This window comes from Trichomycterus rosablanca, chromosome 5 (assembly GCF_030014385.1).
Source record: "Trichomycterus rosablanca isolate fTriRos1 chromosome 5, fTriRos1.hap1, whole genome shotgun sequence".
Classification (NCBI taxonomy): Eukaryota; Metazoa; Chordata; class Actinopteri; order Siluriformes; family Trichomycteridae; genus Trichomycterus; species Trichomycterus rosablanca.
Window position 1 is genome coordinate 44,887,694 of NC_085992.1, and position 20,720 is coordinate 44,908,413.

At 40.4% G+C, this 20,720-nt stretch overlaps 1 protein-coding gene across 1 annotated transcript in view; it reads right to left on the reverse strand.

Annotated features, from left to right (window-relative positions):
- The window catches only part of arhgap10 (Rho GTPase activating protein 10), a 135,887-nt gene that overhangs the window by 27,612 nt on the left and 87,555 nt on the right, over positions 1 to 20,720 (reverse strand). Inside the window, exons 13-17 of the mRNA XM_062996220.1 lie at positions 19,437 to 19,505; positions 15,394 to 15,468; positions 8,015 to 8,099; positions 6,344 to 6,402; positions 4,001 to 4,106 (exon numbers count right to left, since the gene is read on the reverse strand). Coding sequence (XP_062852290.1) covers positions 4,001 to 4,106; positions 6,344 to 6,402; positions 8,015 to 8,099; positions 15,394 to 15,468; positions 19,437 to 19,505 — 394 coding nt within the window. The remainder of the gene's footprint in view (positions 1 to 4,000; positions 4,107 to 6,343; positions 6,403 to 8,014; positions 8,100 to 15,393; positions 15,469 to 19,436; positions 19,506 to 20,720) is intronic.

The window sequence follows — 20,720 nt, forward strand, 5'->3', positions numbered from 1 at the left end:
GATGATCCAGAAGAGGATTGGGAGAATATCATGTGGTCAGATGAAACCAAAATGGAACTTTTTGGTAAAAACTCAACTCGTCGTGTTTGGAGGAAGAAGAAGAACCCAAGAACACCATATCTACTGTGAAGCATGGGGGTGGAAACATCATGCTTTGGGGGCTGTTTATCTGCAAAGGGGACAGGACGACTGATCCGTGTTAAGGGAAGAATGAACGGGGCCATGTATCGTGAAATTTTAAGCCAAAACCTCCTTCCATCAGCATTGAAGATGGAACGTGGCTGGGTCTTCCAGCATGACAATGATCCCAAACACACCGCTCGGGCAACGAAGGAGTGGCTCCGTAAAAAGCATTTCAAGGTCCTGGAGTGGCCTAGCCAGTCTCCAGACCTCAACCCCATAGAAAATTTGTGGAGTCATTGTTGCCCAGCGACAGCCCCAAAACATCACTGCTCTAGAGGAGATCTGCATGGAGGAATGGGCCAAAATACCAGCTACAGTGTGTGCAAACCTGGTGAAGACTTACTGGAAACGTTTGACCTCTGTCATTGCCAACAAAGGTTATGTTACAAAGTATTGAGTTGAACTTTTGTTATTGACCAAATACTTATTTTCCACCATAATTTACAAATAAATTCTTTAAAAATCCTACAATGTGATTTCCTGGATTTTTTTTTTCTCATTTTGTCTCTCATAGTTGAAGTGTACCTATGATGAAAATTACAGACCTCTCTCATCTTTCTAAGTAGGAGAACTTGCACAATCAGTGGCTGACTAAATACTTTTTGACCCCACTGTATGTATGTGGGTGTGAACACACATACTTATATGTTATATGTGAGTGTGTGTGTAAGTATGTTTGTGGGGGTGAATAATTTTGCTCAGATATGTAACTGTGTGTATGCAAGCATGTATTTGGTGGGGTGTGAAAACTCATGCTCAACCTTTGCTGTAATTGTGTGTAGGCCTGAACTGTAGGACAATCCACCTCACAACGTACAGAAGAGCAGGACCTGCTGGTACCTGGTACCACAAGACCATAAGTTTTGGCTAACTGGTGTATGCACACATTATAACCAATGTGTGCTCTCACTCTGTACCACCAGGAACTTTTCCATAAAAAGCCTGGCATTTTTAAAGGGAAATGAAATGCCAGTGTGGCTCAGGCAGTAACTGAGTTTGACACCTAGGCTAGAATTGATCCTGACTGTACACACTGAGAAGTGTACTTAATGTAACATTTTTAGGACTGGTTAGAGTTACATGTTGTCAGTGTGAGTTTATTCAGGATGTGTAGGAAGCTTCTCTCTAGGTTTCAGATCAGCATTTTGCCTCGGGGTTTGTGGGTTTTTTAGGCCAAACTAAACAGATACACCAGCTCCAGGGTGTTGAGATGCTGTACACATACATACAGATGTAGTCGGTAAAGAATTGAAATGTAAAAGTGCAACTGCAATTTGAAAACATTCTTTTTACTTTGCTCGATAGACAATCTACCATACTGCTAAACGCTAAGAGATGGGCTGGTAATGATTGTAAAGTCAATAAAAAATAAGAAATAGTTTGTAGCTCAAACTCCCAACATTTTCTTATATGGAATCTATTCTTCTTTTTATTTCAACCAAACAAGTATATAGACTGAACTTAATAATAGTTTAATTTAATGTTTAATGAGACTATTGATGAGTGGATAAGACACAGCAGCGCTGATGGAGTTTTAAAACACCTCACTGTCACTGCTGGACTGAGAATAGTCCACCAACCAAACATATCCAGCCAACAGCATCCTGTGGGCAGCGTCCTGTGACCACTGACGAAGGGTCTAGAACAGGGGTGTCAAACTCATTTTCACCGAGGGCCACATCAGCATTATTGTGGCCCTCAAAGGGCCGATTGTAACGTATTTTGCTCTGTTGTTTTTCTTGGAGGCTAAATTCTGCATTTACATTGTCCTCCTTTACCACAGACACAGCCTCATAACACAAGAGATGCACCGTTTTCTCTTAAATTTCCTCCTTCTGCTTAATTTTCTTACTTATCTTCTTGTACATTTTGGGATTATGTGTAAATATTTCCTAACATCATCTACTGGTGGGCTGTGTCACTTTGCAGGTCACAAAATCAGCATGCATTTTGAGAGATGCAGTTAATGTAGGATTTTACAGTGTATTTTAAGACAATTGTTTTGCCCTCACTAATAGTTTATCCCCCTTGCTCAGCTAGACAGACAGACAGACAGCTCTCTTCAGAATAAAGTCAGTTTTATTTGCTTCCCAGCTGTGTGATACACTGTGTTCACCAGAATGAAGTAAAAATACAAACAATAAAAACAATAAAGAACTTAATACAGTACAAGCACACAGCTGTAGTCAAGTGTTACATCTGGTACAATATGAGATTTAACCAAACGTAAAATAGCGCTAACGAGTTAGCATTTTGTGTAAAGATACTAATTGCTATAGTAACGCTAATAACTGTATTTCATTATGGTAAATTTGTAACTAAAACGCTGTGATATACTCACTAAACATTTACAAACAACTGAGAATATAAACGCCACTACTTACAGACGATGCTTTGGTTTATACTGCAAGATAATTATTTATATTTATTATTATTGTTTACATTACTACCTGCGTTCTTTTGCCGTAAAAGTCACATGGCTTCTCAGCGAAGGTCAAAGTTAGTTGCCATGACTACGATGTCAACAGTTGCACTTAAAGGCGCAGGTGTCCCATTAAATTATAAGCGCGTCTCTGTAACGACTCGAACCATCACAACAATCGTACAGTCGTTTAAGCTCTCGCGGGCCACATAAAATGACGTGGCGGGCCGGATCTGGCCCGCGGGCCGTGAGTTTGACACCCCTGGTCTAGAAGATGAACGACTCAAACAGCAGCAGTAGATGAGCGATTGTCTCTGACTTTACATCTACAAGGTGAACCAACTACAGAGGAGTGTCTAATAGAGTGGACAGTGAGAGGACACGGTATTTAAAAACTCCAGCAGCGCTGCTGTGTCTGACCCACTCATACCAGCACAACACACACTAACACACCACCACCATGTCTGTCTCACTGCAGTGCTAAGAATGATCCACCACCTAAATAATACCTGCTCTGTAGTGGGTGAAAACAGGCTAAAAAGTATGCAGAAAAACAGATGGACTACAGTCAGTAATTGTAGAACTACAAAGTGCTTCTATATGGTAAGTGGAGCTGATAAAATGGACAGTGAGTGTAGAAACAAGGAGGTGGTTTTAATGTTATGGCTGATAGGTGTATGAGTGAGATCTGACAGAGTGGTTATGAGATTTTATACATTTCTGATGTTCACTCATCACGCTGGTAAAATCTCACCTCTGTGAATGTGTTAAATGTGTTAAACAAAACTAACCATTTAAAATTATTTAAATTTGTATATCCCACTCACTTCACCTGTCAGTGGTCATAATGTTATGCCTGATTGGTGTATAATTAATAAAAAAAAGCTATACATAGAAATTAAACAATGAAAGGCATAGCCTAGCTGATTCTTGACCCACCTTGTGACACATTAATGAATATATTTCCCCTAGCTGGTACAGTTTGTGCTTCACAGCAACGTGGGTCCCAGAAACCAGCGTTTGATCCTCAAATTTAGTCACTGTCCTGTATCTGAATCTGCCAAATCTCAATAGAGATGCAAAAGGTAGACTGGCTGCTCCAAACTGCCCCTGGGTGTAAGTGAACAAGTCAGTGTGGAGTGCTCTGCAATATACTGCCACCCTGTCCAGAATTTGTCCACTTCAAGCAAGGACTTTCTGGCTAGTTTCAGACCCACTGCAACCTTGACCAACATAAGATAGTTAATGAAGATAAATGAATCCACTTATTTTAAGAGACCAGTGTGTGTAAGTGTGTGTGTGTGTGTGTGTGTGTAGGCTGTTGGTTAAATGCACACTGCAAGGACAAGAAGAACAGATGTGATGTAGAAGCAAAAGACATGGAGAACGACTCACTTTGCCAGATGTTTGGTGACCAGGCTCAGCACCTCCTGGTTCTTCTCAGGCAGTTTGTGTACCAAGCAATGAATAGCCTGAACTCTGGACTCCGGACTCGCGCTCTCTGTTCAGACACACAAACAACACTTTGTTTATTCATTCATTGTCTGTTTAGCAGCGGTTTATCCTATTCTGTGTCATGGTGGGTACAATTCACTGGGTGAAGGGCAGAAAACACCCTAGACAGGTCGCCAGTCCATCACAGGACAAACACACACACCACTGTTGCCTCTCAGCAAGAAGGTCCTGGGTTCGATTTCCAGGTAAAGCAGTCTGGGCTCTTTCTGTGTGGATTTTGCATGTTCTCCCCGTGTCTGCGTGGGTTTCCTCCGGGAGCTCCGGTTTCCTCCCACAGTCCAAATACATGCAAGTGAGGTGAATTGAAGATACAAAATTGTCCGTCACTGTGATTGAAACTTTGCCTTTAAAGACTGATAAATCGCCGCTCAGGTGGCGAAGCGGTAAAAAACACACGCTGCAACCAGAGCTGAATTCCTGATACATGGTATCGAATGCAGCTCTGCTTCTCCGGTTCGAAGCTGGGCGGCTGTATGAGCAACGATTGGCCGGTTGCTCAGTTGGGGGGCGGGTCAAAGAACCGGATGTGGGTCTCTCTCTGTCAGAATGCGATTACGACCTCTGTCGGCTGATTAGAGGCGCCTGCACAGGGATGAGGAAGAGTGCCCTTAGGGTGTGTCTCTCCGCATGCAACGCTAGGTGGTGCCAAACTCATAAATGTGTGGGTGGCAAAAGGCATCCGGCTTGCTGCTCATATGTCGGAGGGGATATGGGTTAGCTTCGATCTCCTCGGTCAGGGCAGGTTTCGGCATAGACAGAGAGGAAGCACGATGCAAACTGAACAATTGGATGCGCTAAAAAGGGGGGGAAAAAAAGTAAAAAAAAAAAAAAAAAAGACTGATAAATCTTGTGGAACCAGTAACTACCTGTCCTGTCATGAATGTAAGCACAGTGTGCAAAACATGGTGTTAAAATCCTAATAAATAAATAAATAAAATACAGTGGAACCTTGACTTACGAGTGACCCAACTTACGAATTTTCACTTGGTCGATTTTTTGCTTTGTGATACGAGCTGAGATCTGAGTTACGAGCTCAGCTGAGTCCAGTTCACCTGGTTATCTTGCTGTACAAGCAAGTAAAAAAGAGCAAAATGTGACGAAAAAGCCAAAAGTCAGTGAAGAATAAGATTAAGTGAAGTAAAAATATATATATATTTTTTTAAAAGTCGCAATTATGTTTAGCGATAAAGTGTAGCATAATGTGTAAGTTAAATTTAGCAATACATTGTAGCATTAATTGTGTAGCGTGTAAGTTAAGTGACAGAGCACGAAATGAAACACTCCCCCAACTTCCTCCGCCAATCTCCACCTCCGCCAGCATCTTCGTCTGATTTTTAAGGTAAATACACTTAATAAAACCAGTTTATTTCTTTACATTCTCTTTTATTATGTATTATTATTTTGTTATACATTATTTGTATTTATAAAGTACATTTTTCTTATTTAAAAACACGTAAAAAAAAAAAATCGGTGTGGTTTTTGGGAGGCTGGAACGGATTAATAGCGTTTCAATTCATTTTAATGGGAAAATTTGATTTGATATACGAGCAAATTGAGTTACGAGCTTGGTCACAGAACGAATTAAACTCGTAAGTCAAGGTTCCACTGTAAACACATACACACACACTCATACCTAGGGGGACTTTACATTTACATTTTCAGCATTTAGCAGACGCTTTTATCTTAAGTGACTTACAGTACAGTGACAATATATTCTCTAAGCAATTGAGGGTTAAGGGCCTTGCTCAAGGGCCCAACAGTGGCAACCATGCCACCCAGCTCTTCTTCTGCAGAACCTTTCTGTCCAGAGCAGCATAATCTGACTTAATAACCTGGACTATGAATACATGTGGACTGCCTACTGCTGCACTGAATGTGATTCAAACCCAGGACCCAGGATGCACCCAGGAACTACCAGCTGCTCCACAACAAAACAGAATTGTTAAAATTACATGATTAAAGTGTATTATGTATCGAGCTGGCTTGTTTACATTCCTCCTGCCAGTCGTGACAGACCCTCACCCCAGGTCCGTTTACTCCTTTACTCAACCATAACCTTTAATATTCACAACTGAAATCATGACAGACTCATGCTAAATAGCTAGCAATTTATCATACTGTGGACATAGGGAGAAACTCAATCTTCCCCTGCAGTTCACCTCATGACCAACATTTTGCCACAAGCATTTTTACACATTATTCAGGAAAATAAAGAGCACTTACTTGCAGGAATGATGAACTCCTTATACAGAGCATACGTCATTAATGGCTCAGGGAGACTCCTGTAGAAAAAAACAAGAGAGGTGTAAAAAAATGCCATAAATTTTTTTTTTTTATTTAAAGTTTTTTATAATTTAGCGCGTCCAATTTTCATCCCATCAGTCAATCTCTCATTATACCGGTCCCTGCTCCTGATTGGGGGCTGACGAGGCCGTTCCACGCCTCCTCCGATACGTGCACAGCCAATCGACCGTCTTATCACCCACACTTGACGAGTGGAGTGCGTCAGAGTACTGTGCACGGAGGATCACACACTCCGCCGCACCCCCTCCCGTCTCCATGCAGGCGCCCCCAACCAGCCAGCAGAGGGCGCCACTGTCCCATTCCTGAGAGAGTATCCCCTCCGGTCTAAAGTCCCGCCCCCCCACCTGAACAACAGGCCAATTTGTTGTTCATATAGCCGCCCAGCCTTTTCGACCGGTGAAGGCAGAGCTGGATTCGAAACGACGCTCTTTCGACATCCAGCTCTGGTTGCAGCGCGAGTTTTTACCGCTGCGCCACCTGAGCGGCGAATTGACATTTTTAATTCACATAGCATTCAAGTGCCTCACATTTACTGGTTAATCTGCACTATGAAGTGTCCTAGCAATCCTACAGCAATTTAGTTAGCAATCATTTAGTCAAAAAGTCTAAAGCAGCTAAAAACATTACTCCGACAACTGAGTTTCAAAAACTCCCAACCAATTATCTGGATGCAGAGGGGGGCGTGTCAAAACACAGACAAGGATTTTCATCTTTGAGACAGAACATGAAGCCTGTTCTAGGTTTACATTCAACCATTAAGGAAGCTGTGCTGTGTTTTGTAGCTTCCATTTATTCTATCATTTAATTTATTGTAATTTAATGACTGTTGTGAAATGTGGCTCTTTTCTTTAATATAGGGACAGTGGTAGCTTAGTGGGTAGAGCTTTGGGCTATCAACCGGAAGATTGGTGGTTCAAATCCAGGCTCTGCTATGCAGCCACTGTTGGGCCATTGAGCAAGGCCCTTAACCCTGTCTGCTCCAGGCTTCCAAACAAGCTGGGATATGCAAAGAAAGAATTTCATTGTACTGTACACCTGTATATGTATATACAACAAATAAAGGATATCTATCTATCTAATATTTTTTTGAAAATTGAGGTCCTTTCAATTAAGCACATTTTCCCATGTATTTAGTAGGACCCTAACCATGTGACATTGTGACTCTATATTACATGGGACTCTAATTGTGGTTTGTCTGGGTAATTTTTCTGTTCCCAGTTGTGAAACTGGTTGTATGTTGAATATTTCTTAAAAAAAGAAAGAAAATCTGTGCTGAAGCGCCAGAGCACCCTCATTAAAATATTTCTGTTTCTGCCCTGGGCGGCACAGTGGTCCAGCTGTTAGAGTGGGTGCTGCATAACAACATGCATTCTGTGGTCCTGGTTTCAGTCAGATTTATGTCTGCATGGGGTTTAGTGTTTTATCTGGGTCTGCATAGTTCCTACAGGTCTTTTTCACCCACCTCTCAAAAACGTGCAGAAGGTGGACTGGTTACTCGAAATGATCCCTGGGTATTATTAAGTGAATAAATGTGAAAGTATGTGAGTCGTCCTGCAGTGGATCACTGTTCTGTACTAGGTGTGTCCTTACCTTAGATACTGCTTTAGTGCGCTAGTGATGGTCTTCACATCCCAGTCCTCACAGGTGGCCAAGTCTATTTCATTATTCTTCTCATCTAAATACAATAAAAAAAAAAAACATTAACAAGTTATTTTGGACAATCATTTGTTTGCAAAAACTTTTAATGACAGCAGAATCCACTTTAAGTGGATGCAAATCTTTAATAATAATAATAATAATAATAATAATAATAATAGGTTACACTTATATAGCGCCTTTAACCAAGCTCAAGGACGCTTTACAGAGAAAATCATATACAGGAAAACAAAAAAACAGACAAGTAAAGAAGAAACAAAAAGATATATACGTATATAGAACAATCATTTAAAAACAAGCTCAATTTGTTTAGACCTCCTGTTCTGGCTGTTTATATTAGGTAGTTTACATTAGGCACTTTATATGTGAATCTAATCTGAACATAGAAATCCACAGTCAACTGTATTATATGTAAACATGTTGACCTTTACTCATTCACCATTATTTTCTGTCCAAATGACCCTTTAATTACAAGGGGATGAACATAATAAACATGTAACTTCATCTACGTTTCTTAATTCATTTCTTTATTTATTTTTTATATTTCTTTATTCATTTATGTATCAATATGTTTTATTTAATATTAAATTGTGAGGAAAACATCATGACATTATGACTGTGACTTCTGGTCTGAGGCTAATCATTAAAACAAAGATTTTATTTTTATTTTAAAACCAATAATAAGAAAAGACTGGGTGTTTAAGTGGCACAGTAGTCTAATATGCTAGCCCACCAAGCTTAAATTGCAGCTGCTTTTTTAATTTGTACTGTCAATTGTTTACATATGTACAATAAAACTAATAAAAAGAACCATTGGGGTCTTGGTGGTTTTACAGGAGACCGTCTGTGTCTCTGTGTGTAGTCTAATGTGCTAGCCCACCAAAGTCAAAACTCAGCTGCTCTACCGACCTGGCTGGGGGGGATATGCTCCAAGAAGCCACCCACCTCCCTCCAATTTTTCTTTTTCTGGGAACATATACTTGCTAGAATTAGCTTTTGGTTATGTAAGCTCCACTCTTCTTTAGAAATGCTCTAAAATAAAGACTCTACTAGGTGTTGCATGAAGCATGAACTGTCAGGAGCAGTTTGGCTCAGCAGTTGAGGTATGAAAGTTTGCTGGTTCAAGCCCCACTAAGGTCACAATTCTAAGTCGATTTAAATAAAAAGCATCAGCTAAATGCCTTGAGCATAAATGTAATCTGATGCCTTCAGGTCTTCAGACTCTTTGGCTAGGCTACTTTAGGCCATGCAGACACACATTTGCTTTTGTATTTTGAATCATTTTGCTGTTGCATGACCCAGTTACACCTCAGGTTTAGCTCACAGACTAATGACATCACATTTGCCTCAGGAATTTTTCAATATTGTGGAATACATCCTAACACAAAAAGTCAACTGTTTAGGCCATGACATACCAAAGCACAACTTTTTATTATTTACATCCTGCCCCTGGGTTATATAGTCTTTCATCATGGGTTGAATTTTCACTGTCGTGCAGACGACACCCAGGTTTATCTAATCTTTAAACCATCTGGCCCATTTACACCCCCCTCCTTCACCAAGTGCATCCATGACCTAAACTTATGGTTGTGTGCAAATGCCCATAAGCCTGAGTATCTCATCATTGGCTCTAAATCCGTTGTCTCTTCTCTCACTAACACATCCATCTCTATTGCTGGTATCCCTGTTAAGTCTTCTTCCAAGGCAAGTAATCTTGGGGTTCTGTTTGACCCTCTCATGTCATTTGAGCCACATATAAGTTCTCTGGCAAAGTCTGCCTTCTTCCAGCTTCGAAATGTTGCTCGACTGCCTCCGTTTTTGTCCTTTCAAGCTGCTGAGACCCTGGTACATGCCTTTGCTACTTCCAAACTAGACAACTGCAATTCTCTTCTCTATGGGCTTCACTCAAAATTCCTCAGACCCCTGCAGATCGTTCAGAATGCTGCTGCCCGAGTGCTGACCCAGTCTAAAAAACATGAGCATATCACCCCGGTATTGGAACGACTCCATTGGCTCCCAGTCAATAAGCGTATTCAATACAAAAATTTAGTGCTCACTTTTAAGGCACTTCATGGTCTGGCCCCCTTGTATCTGGCTAATCTTCTACACTGCTACTGTATGTCCCTTCTCGTAGGTTAGGGTCATCTGATGCTGGTCTCCTGGTTGCTCCTAGGTTCAGGTTGACCACCATGGGTGGTAGATCATTTAGTGTTGCTGCCCCTACACTGTGGAACTCTTTTCCTCTCTCTTTTCCTCTCTCTTCCTCTCTCTCCAAGTTCAAATCTCTTCTTAAAACGTTCTTGTTTACTCAGCACATTCACTCGTTCTGTTTGATCTTGTTTGCGATTATGATTCCTATGTAAAGTATCCTTGGGTGCTATGAGAGGCGCTATGTAAGTTGAATTTATTATTATTATTATTATTATTACTCAATTATGCTACCTCCAATATATTTCTATGTTTGACTGTCATAAAGTTGTCCACAATAATCTGAACCTCGACCAATTTATGATTGTTACCGATTGAGCTTTTGGTTCTCCTTTTTACCAAATCATGTCTGCCTCACACGTTTCATTAGGGTTTGCTTTGTTTTGATCATTTTACAGCAGTCCTCGTCTTAATATGATCCTGTCTAAACTTTTTAGAATGTGTTGCAGGTAAACAAAGGTGTTAATACACCATAAAGAAACACCTGTGAAACAAAATAAAAAAAAACTGCTTTCTGCTCTTATCTGCACTTTACCTGCTGTCCAAAAATTTCTGGAACAGACCAACTATCTGGTAACAGAAACACTGGATTTATTTTGTAATTTTTTATTTATATTGAAGGAAACTACAACAAATGTTGTAGAGGATGATGCTCATTAAGATAGTGATCTGGCTGGAAAGGTTCACACAGCGATAGAAATTCAGGAAGTGAGGACGGGACCGATCTATTAACATTCAGAACACAGAGTCACTGGCTAGAGCTACTTCTGCTGCAATGACACAGAAACAGAGAGTGAGGGGTAAGGGGTGCAGAATAAAACCCGAAAGCATGAAAGTGAGGCGGGGACTACAAAAGCAGACGAAACAAGACGGACGACTCTGAGCTGAAAGAGAAAGGCACAGAGGAGAAATGAAAAAAAAAAAAATAGAAGGAAACAGAGACGGGAGAAAAATCTGATTGTCAGCCTGCAGCAAGAGAGCCAAGTGTCACCCGCAAGGACAGGACAGAGGGACACTGGGATAAAAGTGAAAAGAAAAAAAGGAAGAGAGACATGTCCCAGACGGAAGAAATGTCTGAATGCCAATGAGAAAGTGCTAAATATGGCCTTCACCCCAAACTTTCTCAAGTCTGAGTTCTTCAAGTTCTCAGGATGAATGTTTACTAGTTTCTACTGACAGTTATGAGGAGCAGAATCATGAATAACAGTTCCATGTAATGAAAACTTGATATTAATAATCTGAATCACACAAACGTCCAGAACCCCTTTCACACATGTACTTTCACTCAGATGTTTACAGTAAAGTAGGTAAACGCTTCTCCTTATTATTACATTCAGGGATTTCAGACACAGTTCAGGTACACTATATTGCCAAAAGTATTCACTCACCCATCCAAATCATTGAATTCAGGTGTTCCAATCACTTCCATGGCCACAGGTGTATAAGTCCAAGCATTAGTGAAAGAATGGGTCGCTCTCAGGAGCTCAGTAAATTCCAGCGTGTTTCTGTGATAGGATGCCACCTGTGCAACAAGTCCAGTCGTGAAATTTCCTCACTACTAAATATTCCACAGTCAACTGTCAGTGGTATTAAAACAAAGTGGAAGCGATTGGGAACGACAGCAACTCAGCCACAAAATAGTAGGCCACGTAAAATGACAGAGCGGGGTCAGCGGATGCTGAGGCGAATAGTGCGCAGATGTCGCCAACTTTCTGCAGAGTCAATCGCTACAGACCTCCAAACTTCATGTGGCCCTCAGATTAGCTCAAAAACAGTGTGTAGAGCTTCATGGAATGGGTTTCCATGGCCGAGCAGCTGCATCCAAGTCTTACATTACCAAGCGCAATGTAAAGCGGTGGATGCAGTGGTGTAAAGCACGCCACCACTGGACTCTAGAGCAGTGGAGACGTGTTCTCTGGAGTGACGAATTACGCTTCTCCGTCTGGCAATCCGATGGATGACTGCATTGTGCCAAGTGTAAAGTTTGGTGGAGGGGGGGTTATGGTGTGGGGGTGTTTTTCAGGAGTTGGGCTCGGCCCCTTAGTTCCAGTGAAAGGAACTCTTAATGCTTCAGCATACCAAGAGATTTTGGACAATTTCATGCTCCCAACTTTGTGGGAACAGTTTGGGGATGGCCCCTTCCTGTTCCAACATGACTGCGCACCAGTGCACAAAGCAAGGTCCATAAAGACATGGATGAGAGAGTTTGGTGTGGAAGAACTTGACTGCCCTGCCCAGATTCCTGACCTTATCCCGATAGAACACCTTTGGGATGAATTAGAGCGGAGACTGTGAGCCAGGCCTTCTCGTCCAACATCAGTGTCTGACCTCACAAATGCGCTTCTGGAAGAATGGTCAAAAATTCCCATAAACACACTCGTAAACCTTGTGGAAAGCCTTCGCAGAAGAGTTGAAGCTGTTATAGCTGCACAGGGTGGGCCGACATCATATTAAACCCTATGGATTAAGAATAGGATGTCACTCAAGTTCATATGCGTGTGAAGGCAGACGAGCGAATACTTTTGGCAATATAGTGTAAGATTGAATGTTGCTGTGTGGCATCGGCTGTGCAATTACTCCTGAACCACTGTGGTGATATAAGTCACAGAAGCATGCTGGATTTTAATGCAGTGCTGTTTGGCCTTGCCCTTTATGCACTAAGAATTTGCCCTATTACACAGAGAAGTTTCCGGATACTGTTAATCTTTTCATAATATTATGGACTGTAGAAGTGAACACCTATAAGTCTTCCACAAAGTTGAATCAATTCATCTGGACACAAGTTTGTTGTAGAGATACATTTCGTCACCCATCCAAGTGACTTCTTCAGTCTGAGCTGGTGGTGAATACCCCAACCTTATATGCAGCCGATTTGCTTAACGACCGATCACCGCCCACTGCATGACATATGCAAATCACAATGATCATTAATTACAATGGCCATGTGTGCCTTTCACATATGATTGGGCTATAGCTCCTATTGCGACGTTGTAAGATGGTGAGAGATGTACTCTCAGGCCCCCCCCTTGGTTCAGGGATGGTCGTTCCCTCTTCACATAGATGGCCTCTTTGACTCCCCGTTCAAACCAACCTACAAGTCTTGCAGTCACTTGTTGAGTGTCACGGATTCAGCCCCTCTGTGTTCCTGGAGAGTGCCTATGTGCCACGCCCCTCTCTCCGGGAGCACTCCCAATCTCAATCCGCTCCCTACTCACTCCGCCTCCGTTTGCGCGTTCACATGGAGTGCTCGCCACACTAAGGGCTGTCCCAAAGTAATTAGGACGGAGGGGGAATGGACTATAAAACCCTCCATCAGCGAGTGAACACAAGAGCACACTCAACCACGACACTCCACGGAAGTGCAGCTGGGAAAGGAGAATGGAGGAAACACCTTACAAATGTAGGTTCCGACATCATTTTCAGTAAAATATTATATTAGATTATCCTTATAAGGTGTTAGGGAAAATTTAGGCACAGTCTTCTTCAATATTTTTAAAGAAAGTAATGAAATGTGTGATTGGTGAACTTAAACTTTATAAATGACAAAATAATTTTACCCCAAATCTTTTTTAACCACAATGCACTTACAAGCATGAATTAACACATGACAGCAAGGCGAGAAAAGCGTCTATCTGTAGCCATGGTGACGGCAGCTTCTCTCTTCCGCTCGAAAGCAAAGAGGGCATCCCAAAGTTGACTCCTGAATTTAGATCCTCCCCTTAATTGGAAGCACCCTTCACAGCAAAGAGTGTGACTTCATGTGGAGTGTCACTCTGTAGTGGAGTGTAAGTGAGGAGGGAACGGTTTGTGAAAGGCCGTCAGTCTCCAGACAACACCCATTTTGTGATTGGTCTCTGGCTAATATGCCTCAGCTGTACCTGATGAGCTCATGGTATTTAAGAAGGGAGCTTGGGACTCTACAGCGGAGATCTGTTTTGCCTTTGCTTTTGAACTTAGTTTGACTCTGTCTGTCTGTTTGACTTTGCCCTAGCCTTTGTCTTACTTTTGTTTTGTTTGCTATTGTTAGCACCCATTAGTTTGTTAGTTAGCTCCTGTCTGTTTGTTAATGTCTGTTTGTCTTATTCATGACTTGTTTAGTTTTGTTCATGTTTGTCTTAGTCTAGTTCTTGTTTAACTTTGTTCAAGTTTGTTTTGTGATTCTGTCTTGTCCCATGTTGTTAGCGTTATATTAGCTTTGGGTTAAGGTTTTATGTGTTTAGCAATTAGCATTTAGCATAGGTCGTGTGTGTGTGTGTGTGTGTGTGTGTGTGTGCCTTGTCTTCTAACCAGTCTTGTGTCATCCTGTCGTGTCTTTTGTTATTATTAAATACTTTTGTTTGAACCATCTCTGCGTGTGTCCACCCCTCTTGTCTCGTCCTGGCGTTACATTGAGAAACGTTGTATAGAGTTGTACAGAGTAATCCAAAAATGTATAATCTGGTAAAGTGGCAAGCCTCGACCCATCGTCACTCCCCCAAAAATGGTTGTTTTTTTGAATGCCCATTTAAAAAGAAGTTTTTTTTAAACGTTTGTAGTGTTCCAAGTCTTACATTTGTCGCATTTAGCAGATGCCTTTATCCAAAGCAACTTACAGCTGTGACCATATAGGATGTAAGCAACTGAAGCCTAAGGGTCCACCACTGGAAACCTAACAGTGGTGGGGCTTGAAGCAGCAACCTTCTGATTACTAGTCCAGTACCTGAAATGCTAAGCTATCACTGTATCACCCTAGTCTTAAATTGCATCTGCCCCAATTTTTACATGACGTTAATTCTAAATTCTGCAGCAAGCATTCATTTTAGAATTTAAGACTATTACCAAAAGTCAAACTGGATATAAAAATCAATGCTGTCTGTTATTCTGTTAAACACAGCAAAAGTGAAAAGAACTTACATAGGAGATAGTATTTGTTTTCAAAAGCCCAAAGAAACCTAATAAAGTCTAATCGTGTTTAAATGTGTACAAATTGAACAGTTTCAAAAATTAGAAAACTTTTGACAGACTTCAGCTGTACATGTGATCCCTTTAAAAAAACACACAATCATAACACATTATTTTCTGCAAAGCACAAGTTCCATCATTTATTTTACAATCAAAAATCTTACCAATCATTACGTTGAGGAGCTTCTGCACCTTTGAGCTGACACCAACCACTCTGTACAATCCCTGATCATTAATACCTGCACAGATTCAGTACACACTGATCAGCACTCAGTATTTATTCATCAATCAGCTGTCAGCACCTACTCACAGATCATCTGTAAGACCTTACTCAATAATCAGTGTTCAGTACTTAATTACTGATCAGAGGTCTGTACTATTAATGCTCGCTGATCAGCAGTTAGTACTTACTAAACAATTAGCGTTCAGTACTTAATTACTGATCAGCAGTCAGTACTTACTCAATAATCAGCTTTCAGTACTTAATTACTGATAAGCAGTCAGTACTTACTGATGAGCTATCAGTACCTACTCACTGATCAGCAGTTAGTACTTACTCAATTTCAGTACTTAATTAATGATTAGCAGTCAGTACTTACTGATCAGCTATCAGTACCTACTCACTGATCAGCAGTCAGTACTTACTCAATAATCAGCTATCAGTACCTACTCACTTATCAGCAGTCAGTACTTATTCAGTAATCAGCTTTCAGTACTTAATTACTGATTAGCAGTCAGTACTTACTGATCAGCTATCAGTACCTACTCACTGATCAGCAGTCAGTACTTACTCAATTTCAGTACTTAATTCAGTACTTAATTCAGTACTTAATTATTCAGTACTCTTTATTTTGATCCCACAAAAATAAACTGTCCTTCGGACTCAAGTACACTAAATGTATTTTATAACCTTCACTTTGTACACAGGGACACAGTCATGCTGGAACAGTCGAATCATAAATCTTGAGACCTTCCCCAATGGTTACCACAACGTTAAAAACATTAAATATATTGGTGTCCACATACTTCTTAATAGCCGCATCAGATTGATAGTGAAAGAAGACGAACTGTGAGCTCATACTGCCCTCTAGTGTTTACTCTCACAACAGCAGATTTTATTCAGGATTTTAAGAGAAACGGTCAACTGTAGGTATTTGTCATGTCATTTAAACTTTTAAATTCCACCTTTTCATCAAAAAATAAACATAGAAAAATCAAGACATTAAATAATAATAACAAAACAATAATAATAACGATAATAATAATAATAATACACTAGTTTTATTTTTAAGTGGTTTCTTTGTTTTATCTGCCAGTGGTAGCTCAGTGGTTAAGGTACTGGACTAGTAAACAGAAGGTTGCCGGTTCAAGCCCCGACACCACCAAGTTGCCACTGTTTGGTCCCTGAGCAAGGCCCTTAACCCTCAATTGCTCATTGTGTAAGTCGCTTTGGATAAAAGCATCTGCTAAATGCTGAAAATGTAAAATGTATCTGGACCTGTAGTGGCGAATCATGCCCAAGGCTGCTGCTTATGCCAAAATTTGAATATTCTCGTATCCTCGAAGATAATTTACAAAAAAATTTATTTAGCAGACGCTTTTATTCAAAGCAACTTACAGTAGTGTGACAGTATACAGTCTAAGCAATTGAGGGTTAAAGGCCTTGCTCAAGGGCCCAACAGTGACAACCTGGCAGTAGTGGGGCTTGAACCAACAACTTCTTAGTTACTAGTCCAGCATGACTGCTTAGCTACAAGTCTTTTTATCAAATGTATAATATCTGAATACATTATATAAATAAACCATAGGCTACTGTATGTTTATTTATGCTTAAAAATGTTTACACAAAGTTAAACGACCTCCTAATTGTGTAGACAATTTTAAGTTGATTTATGCACTGGGAGAACCTACAACAACAAACACTACAAACTGAAATAATTAAAAGTTAGTTTCTTGTCACTGTAATTACTGCTTTTTTAGTGAAGAACATGTGAGCCACTTGTGCCAGGAAAAATAACTAGATCAATCAGATGACACGTTCTTGTGGACTCTGATGCCATCCGTCACAAACCCACTGCTGTCACAGATTTTAGTGGGAAGCAGCTATTAACAAACTCTACGCACCAGATGATGCGTTAAAGATACTGTCAAAATCATGTCAAAAAAAGTTCAACAGATTTCAACTTCTGACAGAATGCACTATGGCGTCATGCGTCAGACAAACAGAAACGGCTATTTCAGGTCATTAGAGGAAAACAAGACAAAGTTTATCCAAAACTGTCCAGATCAGCACCTAAATTCTATTTCTCCTCTACAACATCAATCAGATATGAAAAAAATAAAAATAAAAAATAAACCGAAATGTGTAACAGACAGTTATTGGTTATAGTTCTCATATACAGTCAGTACAGCTGTAGAAAGCTAGTAGTTGAGCGTCCACAGCTGTCACAGCCCAATCCACTTAAATCATTCAGAACTAAATTAGTTAAATTAGACAAATTAGTTAACAATCACGAGGCTGTTCCTGAAATATTACTTAGTATAATGTTTGTGATTTAGGATGCAAGTTTTCCAGTGATGTGCCTAAATAAGATTTCACTACAAACACACTAACAAATCACGTCCATGAGTTTTCTGACGTTTACCGAGAATCTCTGCCATTGTGAATGCAGCTTTAATGAGTCTGCATTTCATTCAGTGGATGACATTTGCTTTGTTAATAGACAGCTTTAAATGAGCTCTGGATTTCAAGTGACATTTGATTTGACACAAATGATATTTAATGTCACATCTGCATGATATTTTGATTAAACCATGCCTGCATTTTAATCCCATCCAATGAATAATCAGATAACTGCAGCTAGTGGTTTATATCAACTAATATTAGTTCGAGAGATCACAGCCACAGACAGACAGCTAAAAACTAGTTTGTGATGCACTATATAGCCAAAAATATGTGGACACCAGAACATAAGTATGTTGGAAATCCTATTCCAAAAGCATATGCATTAATATGGATTTGGTTCTTCATTGCAGCTTCAACAGCCTTTAATTATCTGGGAAAGCTTTCCACAAGATTTTGGAGTGTGTCTGTGGGAATCTGTGCCTAATTAATTAAAAAAAGCATTCGTGAGTTTAGGCACTGATGCTGGACAGGAAGACCTGGACACAATCGCTATTCATTCACCAAACTCGCCAATCCATGACTGCTGGACCTTGCCTCGTGCCTAAAGTTATGGTAGAAAAGAAAAGCGCCTTCACCATATTTATTTCCATGTTTTACCACCACTTTATCCTGGATGGATAAGACACCAATCCATCATGCATCCCACTTAAAGCCAATCATGTCTGTAAGTAGACGCCTGGTCAGCCAATACTACAGTTGGTTAGCATTATTCACTGGGCGCCACCCAGATGGATGGATATAATTTAGAATAAATTTAATTGCCCTCTTTACCCATTACTGTAAAATTAATAATTCATAATAATAAACTAAATTACACTAAAATGGGTTTTAAACAATTAAAAATTTTAATATGAAAACAAATATTAAAAAAAAAATTGTGGATATTGTTGGTTTATGTTTTTTTATTTATTTATTTATATTTAGTTTTTGCATTTTCCTTCCAATCTAGTTGTATCCAATTACCCAACTGTATTACGCTTCCTCTCTACTGATGCTGATCTCCACTGCCAAGACTGACACACGCCCCACACAGTAGCCGACTGCATCTTTTCACCTGCACGAGGTGAGTTCATATGCGGATCAGCTTTGTGTACGGAGAGCCACACCCTGATCGACGCATTTTCCTCGACTCATCAATCAGCCAGCAGGGGTCGCAACTGCTATGAGTTATGAGGGCCCTATCCGGCTCCCACCCTGTATGAACAAGAAGCCATTCGTTGTTTATGTAGCCGCCCAGCCCAGACGGATGGCAGAGCTGAGTTTCAAACTTATGGCTGGCGTGCTAGCATGTTTTACCGCTGTGCCACCCGAGCGGTTTATTTTTAGTGAAAAATGCTGAGATCATTTAAGGTCTACCTCAAGGTGGTTTATATAGTTTATGAGAAACACTGGTTTATGAATTTTCTATATAAATGAAGGCTTGCCATCGTAAGAGCTTCAGATCTTTAAAGAAAAAAAAAAAAATGAATATAAAAAAAGGTGATGTGAACAAATGTATTACAGAAACATTTAAAACTTTACCTCTTGTTTCAATAGCTTTGATGGAGTTCCTGACAAAATTTATACCAACTTCATCCAGCTGTGCATCAACTGCAGAGTATAAAAAAACATACATTGTTACAAGTAATGACATTTAAGATAAATATAGACACTGACAATCACATCAAATCAGTTTTTTATTTTTTATTTATATTTTATTTATATTTTACATTTTTAGCAGACGCTTTTATCCAAAGCGACTTACACAATGAGCTGAACACGATGAGCAATTGAGGGTTAAGGGCCTTGCTCAGGGACCCAACAGTGGCAACTTGGTGGTGGTGGGGCTTGAACCGGCAACCTTCTGTTTACTAGTCCAGTACCTTAACCACTGAGCTTTCACTGGCCCCCAGTGGCCCCCATTTTTAAAGGTTGACCTTTAGACACAGCAGTTATTCATACAATGTAAATCTGACATTAAATAATACACCGATAATATTGTGTTGTCCCCCTTTTGCTGCCAAAACAGCCCTGACCCGTCGAGGCATGGACTCCACTAGACCCCTGAAGGTGTGCTGTGGTATCTGGCACCAAGATGTTAGCAGCAGATCCTTTAACTCCTGTAAGTTGTGAGATGGGGCCTCCATGGATCAGACTTGTTTGTCCAGCACATCCCACAGATGCTCGATTGGATTGCGATCTGGGGAGTTTGGAGGCCAAATCAACACCTCAAACTCGTTGTTGTGCTGCTCAAACCATTCCTGAACCATTTTTGCTTTGTGGCAGGGCGCATTATCCTGCTAAAAAAAGGCAAAGCCATCAGGGAATACCGTTTCCATGAAAGGGTGTACATGGTCTGCAACAATGCTTAGGTAGGTGGTACGTGTCAAAGAAACATCCACATGGATGGCAGAACTCAAGGTTTCCCAGCAGAACATTGCCCAAAGCATCAGACTTTGCCAGCTTGCCTTCTTCCCATAGTGCATTTAGTACTTTGAGGATAAAATGTTCACTTGCTGCCTAATATATTCCCCCCACTAACAGGTGCTGGGATAACGAGATAATCAGTGTTATTCACTTCACCTGTCAGATGTCATAATGTTATGCCTGGTCTGTGTTTCAGAAATATAATACACTGGGTTATTATTTAAACAGACACACTTACAATTAAGTTGCAGTTTTGTATTTGAAGAATTACTAATGTTAGCCTATTAGAGTGGACATTATTAGTATATTGGATATTTTTATAGTCCAGAATAATTAACAACAGAATAATTAACAACATTTATTACTGCACCTATTGTACCAGTGCCCACAGTACCACAC